We start from the raw sequence: 13,179 nt of genomic DNA on the forward strand, positions 1-13,179 counted from the left end.
TTTTATCTCCTGAGTATAAGAATTCATCACAGGTATGTCCTACCAGAGCCAGCCTACAAATTTCCATTTTGTCTATTTATGGTTTATCTGTTCTCCCACAACTCCCAGCATGTACCTCTCTACCAGAACGTAAATTACAAAACGGTACTGATTTTTGTTTTAAAATATGTTCCTAAACTCATAAATTACTACATGCTATAGGCACTCAAGTACTTACTGAATACATGAACACCTATTATTCTGAGAAACAACTCAATGCAAAAGCCGCACTGTAGTGTTAGGTGTCAGCAAAACTAATAATGACCATAGTTTTAAAAACACTACAGCAGGGCTGGAGAGATGGCTCAGTGGTTAAGAGCAATGGCTGCTCTTCCAGAGGTCCTGAGTTCAATTCCCAGCAACCACGTGGTGGCTCACCACCATCTGTAATGAGATCTGGCGCCCTCTTCTGGCATGCGGGCATACATGGAGGCAGAATGTTGTATACATAAGAAAGAAATAAATCTTAAAAAAAACCACTACAGCAAAGTCATGTTTATCAATTTCCCCATAAAACCGCGAGACAGTCCTTGTACTATCACATTAATCCCCTTTCCTTGAATTGACGGTTTACCCAAAAAGTCATCATGTTGCCACTTGGATTTAAAGGTAGTTTCAAGACAATATTAAGAGAATGTGGTCAACATTCAGTTTTAGGGCAACCGTAAGGACTGTCAAAATTTTATAACTAGAACCTATGTTATGTCTGTCACTGGATTTCTTTTAAAACAAACAAATATACAACAAAGATTTCTGGAAGAAGTCTTGCAAATCATCAGAAAAATAATAGTACTATAATTCTGTGACAGTTTTTACATATTCATCACCTCATTTTATTCTCATACCAGTCCTCTAAGCCACTTAACACATCTGGACTAACAGAAGTTCAGTGCACAACATAAGGAGGCGTGGGGGAAGGATCAAGAGATGCCAGCAAAAAGCTTGCAGTGAATGGATTATGTTTTAATATAATGAAACTTATTTGCAATTGTATAATTTTCTGTAATTGTATAATATGAGAAGAATCTACAGATATAGGCAATCACACAAAAACTAAAAAAACTATACTTCCAACAGCTTTAGACTACCCATGTAAGGACTACTGAATTCTCTGAACTGTAATCTGTTCCCTATCTGAAATATAGTAATACAGTGAGGGAATGTGGCTGTGGGTACAGCTCACTGCTAATTGTGCACTTGACACACACACAAAGCCCTAGGTTCCCCTCCACCTCACCCCTGCAGAAAGAAACAAAAGTCAAAAACAATTCATTAAGTTATCTGGAAGCAATTAAAATAGTACTTTTGTTCTGTTTGGTTTGAGATGGCTACTAAATAACCCCGGCTATCCTGGAATTTGCTGTGTAGATCAGGATGGTCTCAAACTTACAGAGATCTACCTGCCCCTGCCTCATGAGGTTTAATCATGAGATTAAAGGTACGCACTACCACACCCAGCAAAATAGTGCTTTTTTTCCCCCCACAGGGTTTCTCTGTGTAGTCATGACTGTCCTGGAACTCTCTCTGTAGACCAGGTTGGCCTCAAAATCACAGAGATCCACCTGCCTCTGCTTCCTGTGTCCTAGGATCAAAGGCGTGCGTCATCACTGCACAGTGCAATAGTGCTTTTAACAACAACACCAAAAAGTTATAAAGAAAACTATTTGGCATTCATAGAAAATAAAATATTTTTAAATGGATATTAATTCTTTTTATACATTATCAGAAGCTGTACTATCAAGAACTTCTTAAAGTAACTCTGGGGCTAGGGAGATGGTTCAACAGGTACAATCTTGTTGTCAAGCATGAGAACCTTAGTTTTCATGCCCAGCCCTGCTAGTGCTGAAGACTGAGACAAGAGGATTCTAGGGGCTCATTGGTCAGAAAGTATAGCTCTGGAGTAATTGGAAAACCATCATCCCCCGGTACATTTTCCCCAAAAGTGCTGTCAATACTATAGCTGCATAGTAGGAATGAAAATGAGCTTTTCTTTGATATTACTGAGCTTCCAGAAGAAATAAACTTAACTGAGTTCAGAGCAATTTTTAGACTCTGTATAAGGGCATTCCAGGGCTCAGGAAGGAATGCTGAAATTACTGGGCATCAATTTCTTGATACTAGACAGTCAATAGTCTTGATATTTGAACTAACAATAATGTTTTTGGCTTTTGATTTTTTTAAGAGCAAGAGAAAACATTAGAAAGCAAAAATAACCATAGGAGAAAAAAATAACTCTTTAAAGTTAGGTATATACTGTGTTAGGTATAGACTCCTTAAAATTAGGTATGGACTCCTGACTATCATGGCTTATTAAGTATGATATTAATTAGGTTAGTAAACACTAAAAACAAACAAAAAAAACTGCCTTCCAAAACATGTCAATGTATCCATGAACTATTTAAAGAAAGAATATGCGAATCAATGGGGATGAATTTCTTGTTATATTAACATGAAGTTATCTCTAACACTAAGATAAAGAAAGCACAGCATGACCTCAAAACCAGAAAAGCTCCCAAACAGGCCTGCTTATTTTGAATGCAGAAGTTCTATAATTATTTATAGTTGGGGCTTTACTGAAGAATGAACACAGGTAAACCAGGCAAGGAGAAAGAATAAAGGGCTGCAAACAATTTAACTTCTGAGGAAGCCAAAATCTAGTCAAAAGCTGCTGACAAAAAGGCTTATCTTATACGGATCTGACATAGGAATCTGGGGATAGGAGCAAACAAGACTTTTAAAAAGAGAGGGACTGTGACAACAAGTTCACTAAGTACTCACTTAAATTAATATTAAGTTGTCAGCGAAACAAAATGCACTTCTGCAGCTCTGAAGGAGAAGGCAATTTTATGATTGGAGATAAAGTGGAAAAGAAGAAGCGGTTGCCCCACTGTGTGACTCAGCAGGTAAAGTCTTAGAAAACACCAAAGTACAGCGAGGACAACACTAACTTTCTTCCCTGCCACTCAAAGAATAGGTCTTTTAGCTGCTACCAGACCTATTCTTCCTATCAGTAAAATGGGGAGAGAAAACTCTCATTATTCTAGTCTGTTGTACTACTATAATCTTTCTGGCCTCCAAACACAATTAAATCAAATCTGCAATTATGTTTAAGACATTCCATAATCCAAGCACCAGCCAACATTCCTTTTGGTCAATTTACAATGGATTGCCTGCATATATAAGCAACCGATACAAGATAATTTTTTTACATAAAAGGACAAATGCCTAAAGTGAGAGTGTTAAGTCAGGAAATGGGAAAGAGAGCAATACAGAAATACTGAAGACAGTTATTTTATAGCTTCCCCCTCCAAACAAAACCTTTGCAAATATCTAAACAAGTATTAAGAACAACAGCTAAAACTTTCTGCATATACGCCTTCCTACTTTGGTGAAAGTATCACTTTTCAGAGGTATGATGCAACCTAACCTGACAAGGATCACAAAGAAGTATTTTAATACAGTGGACCTCATTATAATGCAGATCCCATCCTAGAATATTCCCTAGCCAATACATAATTATAATTACACAGCTTAGCCAAAACTGGCTAAGAGATCCTGAAAACAGAAAGTAATACAATACTAACTGTATTACAGTTTTAAGAAACTCTCTTTCTCCAGAAACACAACATGAAAGAAACAGGTAGTAAATATCACACCGTGGTAGCACACATTTAAATAACAAATGCATTTATTATTAACCATCTGGTAATATTATACCACGTACCATGTCACACCATATGGTCTCGGGAAGAAAGTATCACCAAGGAAATAGAAAATAAGTAAATGCTTAAAAGCAAAATAATACAACACTTAATAAACATTTATCAGACATTTTATTTTCAATACCCATACAGTAATAGAAATACAGGCCATGAAATCTGTTCATTTTCCAACATAATTTTAGATACCACTGTCTACATTCTATGTTGGAGATATATGATAACAGAAATCTTTTTAAAAAAAACTTAATGTCCAAAAAAGTTGTCAGTTAAATTATACTTTACCTAGGGACACATAAGTTTTGCTGGACTATTATATTTTAAAAGTTACATATAAAATATATTACACAAGCATTAAAAAGTCTAGTTGTAATACATGCAAATGTTTATGGCAATTATACACAAAGTTTGTACTTTTTATACTTATCATTTTTACTTTTCAATAATGGATAGGTTTTCCCCTTGTAATTAGTTTTTGGTGCAGCTGAAATTTCTGACAAACTTTTTTAAAACCCAGGTAAAATAAAAATTTAGAACAAAATATGTCATTACACACAGGCACAATTTTTCATCTTTCTATGTACTTATTAAAGATATTCTTTTAAGTTTATATAAAGAAGGCAGTTCAATTAAAAGACCACAAGATATTAAGTTTCCTCTGAATTAATGTCAACTTAAAACTATTTCTTGCTGGGGATAGAGACACACACCTGTAATCCCAGCACTTCAGAGTAACAGCAGAAGGACCAGGAGTTCTACAGCCTCAGTCACATGCTGAGTTCCTCAAAAGCCTGGGCTGCATGATACTATTTCCTGGAAGAAGCTATTTTGCTACATGTAATACTTGTATCTGTAGTTAATAGAGGTCCACTTTTTAACCATAATCTCCGCCAGCCAACTATATTTATCATCTTTTACACAAGGCAACTATTCATCATCAAACATTAAATCCTGGGAGGGGGGCAATAGGGAACATCTGTATTTTAACTAAATAAATAAAGAATACAGTTCCAGAAGATATGACCATGCTTTCAGTTAGTTATTGCTGATTTAATTTAACTTCACTTAGCCTAGAGGTTCTCAAGCACCGGTACATGGGAAATGTTCAGAAAGTGTCAAACAGAAAGTTATAGCCCTCACACACTCACTACTTCAGAGAGAAAGGGGTCCAAGTAATCCAGCTCCCTCAAGTAAATAACAAAGTCTTCCACACAGAAATATAAACTCTGAAACAAAGTTCTCAAATTAGCATCATATCAGAGAATGATCATCTTTTAACTTTTATCCATTCATTTCCTCACACTATCATAGTCTTCAAGCAGCTTTACAATTCAAGAACCACACATGCACTGCGGAGTCAAGTGAAGCCCAGAGGCACCTGTGCCTTGCAAGACAAAGGCATATCCGATTCCTGGAGAAAATAGACAGCAGATGTGACCCCTAGCATTTCTCCATTAAAAACAATGTATCCTAAAAATAAATTTCCATGTCAACGGAACAAAGTTGTTTATAAATAAGAAGGAATGTGGAGGTGTGGGGAAGACAAGAGGAAGCTTCAGCAAGTTAAGTACCAAAAGCCAGGAAACAAGACAGAATGAATGGTAACTAGGGATAAGGGAAACAGATTGAACTAGGAAATGGATGAAGGGAAGAGCTTTATCCTTGGAATCTAAGAAGCTACAGGAAATAAAGAAGTCAAGTAGAAACTGACTTGAGCATAAATTCAAACTGGAAGTTGGAGTTATTTCGAATGAAGACATAAGAAAAAGCGAGCAGTGGTGGGACAGGCCTTTAACCCCAGCATTTGGGAGACAGAGGCAGATGGGATCTCTGTGGGTGTGAGGCCAGCCTGGTCTACAAAGTGAGTTCTGGGACAGCCAGGGCTACACAAAGAAACCCTGTTTCAAAAGCAAAATGAGAGGGAGAGAGGGGGGGGGGGACGGAGGGAGGGAGAGAATGTGAAGAAATAAGCTAGCTCAAATGACAATACTGAACACATTTTGGGCAGAGATGGCAAGGCTGGCAAACATCCCTGTGAACAGACAGCTAATGAGAGGTCAAGAATAGAGGATGAATTTCCAAGTAAACGAAGCAGGATAAGGACTACTGCAGAGATAAGAAAGGAGATAGCATGAGAACTGGGAAGCCCAAGTAACAGGTTTATCTTTAAGAAAAATCAACAAAATTAAGTCACACTCATCAACTAGTCGCAAAATATGGCATTATGTGATACAATGCTCAAACTGTAAATGTAGTCAGCTTTACATCAGAAGAGAAGAAATGAAGTAATCTGACAATGTAATACATCAAATGACGCAAGGACAAGTTAAGAGAAGCAAAAAAGGACAGGTAAACATGAGAGAGAAAAAAAAATGGAACGAGAGTGGGAACGACACAGATCAATTAAACCCACTAAAAACAAAACAAAACAAAAAACCACGAAAGATGCCAATAAAGAGGTGTGAATAAACAGTGGAAGGCTAACCCGCACTGCCAGCAGAGCGAGGGAGCAAGGAGGCAAGGGAAACCTGATGGAATCTTGACAGCTTCGGGGTTCAGGGAGTGAGTAGCTTCCAAAGTGTCCAGAAGGATTTGTGAAGATAACAATAGATAACGAGGCGAGGGGGCGGTGGAATGGAGTAGAGAGGGCCTCAAAGGACCAGGGCAAGAGAAGCGCAAACATGCTCTTGAGGGGAGGCGAAGGTTAGAGGCAAGTAGGTACAGCTGGGGAATGAGCGGGTTAGTGGAAGAGGATGGGATGGAGGTTACGGGTCTGCATGGGAACACTGGTAAATACTATCATTCGGAGATGAGAGACCGGGATGGGAAAATCTTCGGAACATCACATTTGGTGGCTGAAAAAGTAAAGGCTCCACCAAAATCATCCCCTGGGCAAATCCGGTGGAGAGAAATCCCCCAAACAAGTAGAAAAGTGGGAAAGCGCTAAGGGCCTGCAAAAGGAAGATAGTGAGGAGTGGAGAGACAGGCGCTCCGTCATGCCCACATCCAGGGAGTATCACACAAGGCAGTTTCTAGGGCTGGGGGCCTCAGGGGTAGTGCCCCGGCCACTATGCTCCATCCTCGACGCCGTCCCTGCCGGTTAGCAAAAAGGAAAACATCTCAGGGATGCCGGGCTGAAAACCTCAGCCAGGCGTGACCTTCTCCACCAGCCCCAGAGTTTCGCCCCCTATGGAAAGGCTCCAGCTCCGTCCCCGCTGCCCCAACCCCATCTGGGTGGGGGCCGGGGAACCCCCCTGGGCCACCGTGTGTGTTTACGTAGCGAGGAGAGCCACAGAACAGTGGGGGACACTCGGTCGCTATCCACATCCCCGCCGGCTGCCAAGCACAGCCGGAGCTCCCTCCGCTGCCTCCGTCCCTCACATAAACACTGGCCCGCCGAGCCCCCGACGCGAGAGCACTGGGGGATGGCGCCGCCACTCACCTCTTCGGGAATGGCCGGGTCCGCAGCCGAAGAGGCCGCGGCGCCAGCGCCGGCCTCGGGCTCCATGTCTCCATTGAACAGAGCCTGGTCCTGCTCGGGGCCGCCGCCGCCACCGCCGCTGCCGCCGCCGCCGCCGCCGCTGCCGCCACCGCCGCTGTTGCTGCCACCGCCGCCACTCAGCGCCGCCATCTTCGAAGCGCAAGCCGGGGCCGAGCGGCAGCCGCGGGGCGGGGAGGGGGAAGGGAGGCGCAGGGCGGGCGGAGGCGGGCGCGGAGGCGCGGGGGGCGTGGGCGGAGCGGCCGGGGCGGAGGCCACCTCAGGAACCCGCCGGCGGCCCCCGGCGCAGCCGAGCCTGAGGGGATTGGGAAGGGGGGAGGGGGAGGGGGCGGAGACGACGAGGAGTCGCCGCGGCAACGGCGTCACCCGCGTGTCACGGCCGTGACGTCACCGGGGTGCGTGACGTCATCCGAGGAGCCCCCTCGCGCCGCCGTCGTCAGGGGAGTGTTCCTTCTCCTCCAACCACCCGCGCGCTCACACGTTTCCCCCCGCTCAGTTTCCATGGCTCCGCTTTCCTACTTTTCCTCGGTCCTCAGGCTGTTCTGTCATGTGGGATTTTACTAGAAGAGCAGGGGTGGTGTTCTAAGAGAACTTAAAATCCTAGAGGGAGGAAGGCGGCCGGGAAGCCTATATTACTTGTCACTGCCGTTACAAAGAGGCTCTAGGTATCGTTAGAAAACAAACAAAAGCCTAAAACCTCAAGGTTGGAACATTAGCCAAGTCAAATGTCATAGAAATACGTCTTGGAGCAGCTAAATTCTAAGTATGCGGTTTGCATACTATCCTTAAAGGACTTGATCAGTTGAAGTGCGTATAAATGAAAATCTAAAACCTGGTTTTCAGTGTCTTTATTGACTAGTCTCATTCGCTTAGTGTCAACGGCTTCTTCCATGCACTAGGGTCTGAGAAAAGCATATAGCATTATACACATTTTAAGCATCAAAACAACAACAACAAACCATTCAAAATATTTTGTAGACTCTGGTTCATGGTTTCTCCGCAAACTATATATTTTTAAAAATGGGTGAAGAGAGTTAAATTATCTTTGAGAAGTCCAAGTTACAGAATTAAATTAAATCCAATTTATTGTTTAAAATACATTTACCCAAAAGAAGGGAATAATGGAGAGAGGGTGTATGTTAAGGAAAAGAGAAAGCGGTAGAGAAAAACATGTTCCTGAGAGTGTGCAGTTAACTGCCAAAATAACTCAACATGGAGTCACGGGAACTTGATGTGTGTGTGTGTGTGTGTGTGTGTGTGTGTGTGTGTGTGTGTGTGTGTGTGCACTTCCATTGATGGAAAGGGGGCAGTCACCACTAACCTCTTTATTGTGTTTAGGAAGATTTGAGAGGTAGAAAGTTTCTCAAACAGGATGTCTGTGCATTTGATCTGGTCTCCATCAGCCTGGGAGCTGATGCTGCTGTTTCAAGGTAAAGAGGCACACGTGTGACTGCTTGGCAAATCAAAACTTTAAGTTCTTGTATGGTGAAAAAAAATTGCTACCGATCAAATAACCATCCTGTGTTTGTCAATGTCATTGGAATTCTCTTCCAAGTAGGGAAGTTCCCCTGAGAACTACATTTAAGTCAGAAGAAAAAAAAAACCCAGCTGGGCGGTGGTGGTGCATGCCTTTAGGTGAATCTCTGAGTTTGAGGTCAGTCTGGTCTACAGAGCAAGAGAGCAAGTCCCGGGACAGCGGGGCTGCTGCCCAGAGAAGAACAGAGGGGGGAGGAGGACCATAGGACAATGTTATCAAAGCTGCGCCGGTTTAAGGCACCTTTGAGAAATAACCAAAAACATATAATGACTAAGGGCAGTAAAACAGAGCTGCAGCCAGGCAAGGGACCCCCTCTTGGTTTGAAACCCAACTGTCAGGATTTGGAGTTTTTGTTTGTTTTTAGTCCCTAACTGCCCTAGTTTGCTTTTAAAATATTATTTCCTAAGAATATATTATTATATCTCTTCTTTATGACACTAAAAGTTCTAGGACATTTTCAGTGGTTGCATTTTAAACACTAGTCCTTTCAGCATCCATCTGTATACAATGATCGTGTCCTCCATGATTGTCTCTTCACAAGATGGCCGACCTCATCCGTTAATGTGCCTTCTTGTTAGTTTCCGTTCGCCCAACTTTGTTACCCCTGGTTAGTTTTGGGTAACAGTGTGCCTGCTTTTTGTGTGTGTCTCCTCACCCTCAATAAAAGCCTTTCTTCAGCTGCTGATTCTGTCTGTTCCTCCTTGCTGCCTTCCAGATTTCTCCACTGCTTCCAGGCACAGCCAGGCTCAAGATGTTTCCTGCCTTTTAATGCTTTAGCTGGCAGAGAAAGGAACCCAATCAAGACCCCCAAGTGGGGCCATTTTTGAGGATCACCAACTCATCCAGGTTGTCACTTAGATGCTACTGTCTGGTTGTGACTTCAGCAAATAGAACCTGGATTTCACTCAGGTTGTTGTCCACTTCCACTGGACACTGCCTGTGGTACAGATGGCCTGAGGCATCTTTTGCTGATGCAACATCTCTCCCAGCCCACGTCAAGAATATACTGTCACCAAATGGCTGTGGTATGTTCTGGACCGACGTTTTACCGTGAGCCCTTAGATTAACTCTCCTCTGAGTCACCGTTGCTCCTCACTTCTCACCTTTTCTGTCAGCAGGTAAGAACCATCTGTGTCCCAGGCCCCTAAGAGCCCTTAGGGTGTTTTTCGAAGGGGGCGGGGCTAGGAGTTAGATTCCCTGGCAGGCGGACAGATAGGGAGAAGAACCATGCCTAGGTTATAAAGATGTTGAACTTTCAAGATGGCCAGCTTCTTCCTTACCTTCCTGACCTGAGACTAAAGCATAGCAGTTTAAAGGGCCTTGTGGTCTTTTCTCCTGTCAGTGGGCCCCCTAGCTGATGGACTGGTTTGACAAGCTCAAAGCCAGATCAGGATAGGTTTACACACCAGCTGCAGGCCGATCAGCCACCAAGTCTTTCTTTAAACTGACCATCCCTAAATTAGGGAAGAAAGACCTTTCAGAGACTGAAGAAGACACTAGATTTTTTTCAGCTTTGTGTGGGGTCTTTTTTTTGTGTGTTCCTGCTCTATGCTTGTTTCCTTGTCACCAATAAAAGCTGTTCTCAACTGTGAAAATAAATAAATACATAAATAAATAACTTAAACAAGCTGAGCAAGCCGTGGGGCACAAACCATCAAGCGGCATTTCTTCACAGTCTCTGCTGCAGTTGTATCTCTGGGTTTCTCCCGGGTTCCTCCCTCCAGTCTTAGGTTCCCTAGGTGATGGACTAGAACCTGGAAACTGAAATAAACCCTTTCCTCCCCAAGTTGCCTTTGGTCATGGTGTTTATCACAGCAATGAATAGTAAAATAGGACACTGTCTTCAAATCTAGATATCTGAGACTTCTTTGGGGGCATTTAAAATCCCACAGTTAGAAAAAAAAAAAGCTGGGGGTGATAACACTTACCTTTAATTCCAGTTCTTCGGAGGCAAAGGCAGGAGGATCTCTGAGTTAGAGGCCAGTCCAGAGTGAGTTCCAGGACACCCAGGGCCACACAGAGAAACCACTGTCTCAAAAAAACTAAAAGAATAAAAAGGCTGGAAATTCTTTGACACAACTTCCATCAAAAAGGCAGGATCCAGATACCCTCTTTCTGAATTTGAGCTAGATTCAGTGACTTCCCTATATCCAAAAAAACACAGCCTACGTGGTGCTGTGTGACTTTGGGAGCTAGACCACAAAATATGAAACAGCTTTCAACTCGCTTACTGGAACAGAAGGCACTGGAGCCCTGCCTTGTAAGTTCGGTTACCCTGAAGTAGCCATACTAAGAGGAAGCTGGGGTACATGAAGAGTCTGCCTGCGCGTGGGTCCTTAGCTGTAGCTCCAGGTTAACTGTCAGCTCTGTGCGTAAATGCCTCTGGAGCATTCCAGTCCTCAACCCTGCAGATACCCCCAGGCATGGAGTCTTACTCTGCTGAAGCCCCAGATGTGGAGCAAAGAGATAAGCCACCTTTGTTTTGCTTTGTCTGAATTTTGAGGGTAATTTCACACTTTGCAGAAGGCAAAGCTGTAATATTTGAGCCCCACAATGCTATAATATTGCAAGGAACAAGCTTAGATCCTTGGTTGTGCTTGTTTGCAGTAGCTTATTTATATTGTTTTATTGTTGTTAGGTAGGCCATCTTGTGTTGGTATTATTAGCATCATCATCATTATTACTATCATCTTATAGATGGAAAAACAAGACAAAACCAGGTATAGTGGTATGCCATTCTAGAGCTCAGGAAGCTGAGACAGGAGGCTGATCAGTTGAAGGCTCTCAGCCTGGGTTATGTTATAAAGTGACAACCTATCTAACAAACATTAACAACAAAACAATAAAAAAGACACACCAAAGAAACCCAATAAAGAGGAATTTAAGCTTACCCATTGTGGGATTATGTAGTCAAAATGTTGACATACTGACACTAAAATCCTGAACCTTGGGCACCAAAGTTTATGCTTTATCTTTATTGTTTCTCTTCTAGATACTGTGGAGCATTTTTGTTTGTTAGTTTGTTTTGAGTTTTTTCAGAGGGTCTCACTCTGTGAACACTGGCTGCCTGGGAACTCACTCTGTAGACCAGGCTGGCCTCAAACTCTTAGAGAGCTGCTGGGATTAAAGGCATGTGCCACCGTACCATGCCTGGCCTGATTTAGAGTTGTTTTAAAACTACCATCTTTCTTCCTTCCTTCCTTCTTTCCTTCCTTCCTTCCTTCCTTCCTTCCTTCCTTCCTTCCTTCCTTTCCTTTCCTTTCCTTTTTTTGAAAATAATGAACTAGATTCTCTATAGAACTGACTGTGCTCTCTCTGTCTCACTCACTTCCAAAAAGATTCCATACAAGTCTCTCTGCTTTGTGGTGGGGAATTACCAAGTCTCAGAATCTCAGTAGTCTGGTGACCAGACCCTCACTTTATCTTGACAACTTTTGAGGCCTTGCTGCATGCAAAGGTAGGTACAAGTCCTTTGTCACTGGACACAGCCTGTCTTCCCACCTCTTCCCACAGCCCTGTGCTGCCATACGTGGGTGGATATGCTGAAAGCCTCTACCCCAAACAGTGTTCCTGGAGTTGGAATAAGCCAGGCCAGGATGGAATCTAAACAGAAACAGAATACTTTCCTTTTGTGTTGTGGTATGCTGTATGAACATCAAAACAGTACTGTCTAGAATCCTACATTCCTGCAGACGCTTTAGTCAACAGTTCTTAGAAGTTTGTCTCAACACCCCACCCCACCCGCGCCCCCTGAGCATCCACACATCCACAGAAAATGGGAAGGGCAATGTGGCCGGAAGTGCTGGCGTGATCTCCCCCACTGCCTCAGCTAATGGCCAGAATAGGTAGAGCTCTGTGGTGTGTCACCTTTCTCCCTTGGAGGTGAGCTTACGTCTAGCCGCTTTTCCTATCCTCAATCCTGCATTCCGATGGATGGTGGGGAACCCTACTTGTCAGCCACATCAATATGCTCAACTCTAAAAAAAGAAGTAAGCAGCCTTTTAGAAGCTTCTAGAGTTCCAGCTGGGGTCATTGATACATAGCTGATCACAGTTGGTTTTCCTTATGAAATAATGTTAGTATTGTGGATAACGTATTCTTTGTTACCTAATGGTCAGCAACTGGTACAAGCTGGATACATAAGAATGGAAATAGAGTCACAGGACTGGATTCAGGCCAGCTCTCCTCTAGAGGAGTACTTGGAATTCCCTCTGGAATTCCAGATTCAACCCAAATCTTTTAATTATGGGGATCTTGATAATATCTTCAACTGGCACCTCCCTTTTACCAGACTATCTAACTTTTACCCATGAAAACCTTGCTTCTAGATTCATGAAATATATTAGGGTACTCACTGTGTTCTTAACATTTAACAAAAGACATTC

At 42.8% G+C, this 13,179-nt stretch overlaps 1 protein-coding gene across 6 annotated transcripts in view; it reads right to left on the minus strand.

Annotated features, from left to right (window-relative positions):
- The window catches only part of Braf (B-Raf proto-oncogene, serine/threonine kinase), a 122,471-nt gene extending 114,913 nt beyond the window's left edge, over positions 1-7,558 (minus strand). For all 6 annotated transcript variants that reach the window (XM_075953739.1, XM_075953741.1, XM_075953738.1 and 3 more), the window contains exon 1: positions 7,201-7,558. In XM_075953739.1, coding sequence (XP_075809854.1) covers positions 7,201-7,389 — 189 coding nt within the window. In that variant the 5' untranslated portion in view covers positions 7,390-7,558. The remainder of the gene's footprint in view (positions 1-7,200) is intronic.
- Positions 7,559-13,179: the final 5,621 nt, after the last annotated feature.

Source organism: Microtus pennsylvanicus, chromosome 19 (genome assembly GCF_037038515.1).
Source record: "Microtus pennsylvanicus isolate mMicPen1 chromosome 19, mMicPen1.hap1, whole genome shotgun sequence".
Lineage (NCBI taxonomy): Eukaryota > Metazoa > Chordata > Mammalia > Rodentia > Cricetidae > Microtus > Microtus pennsylvanicus.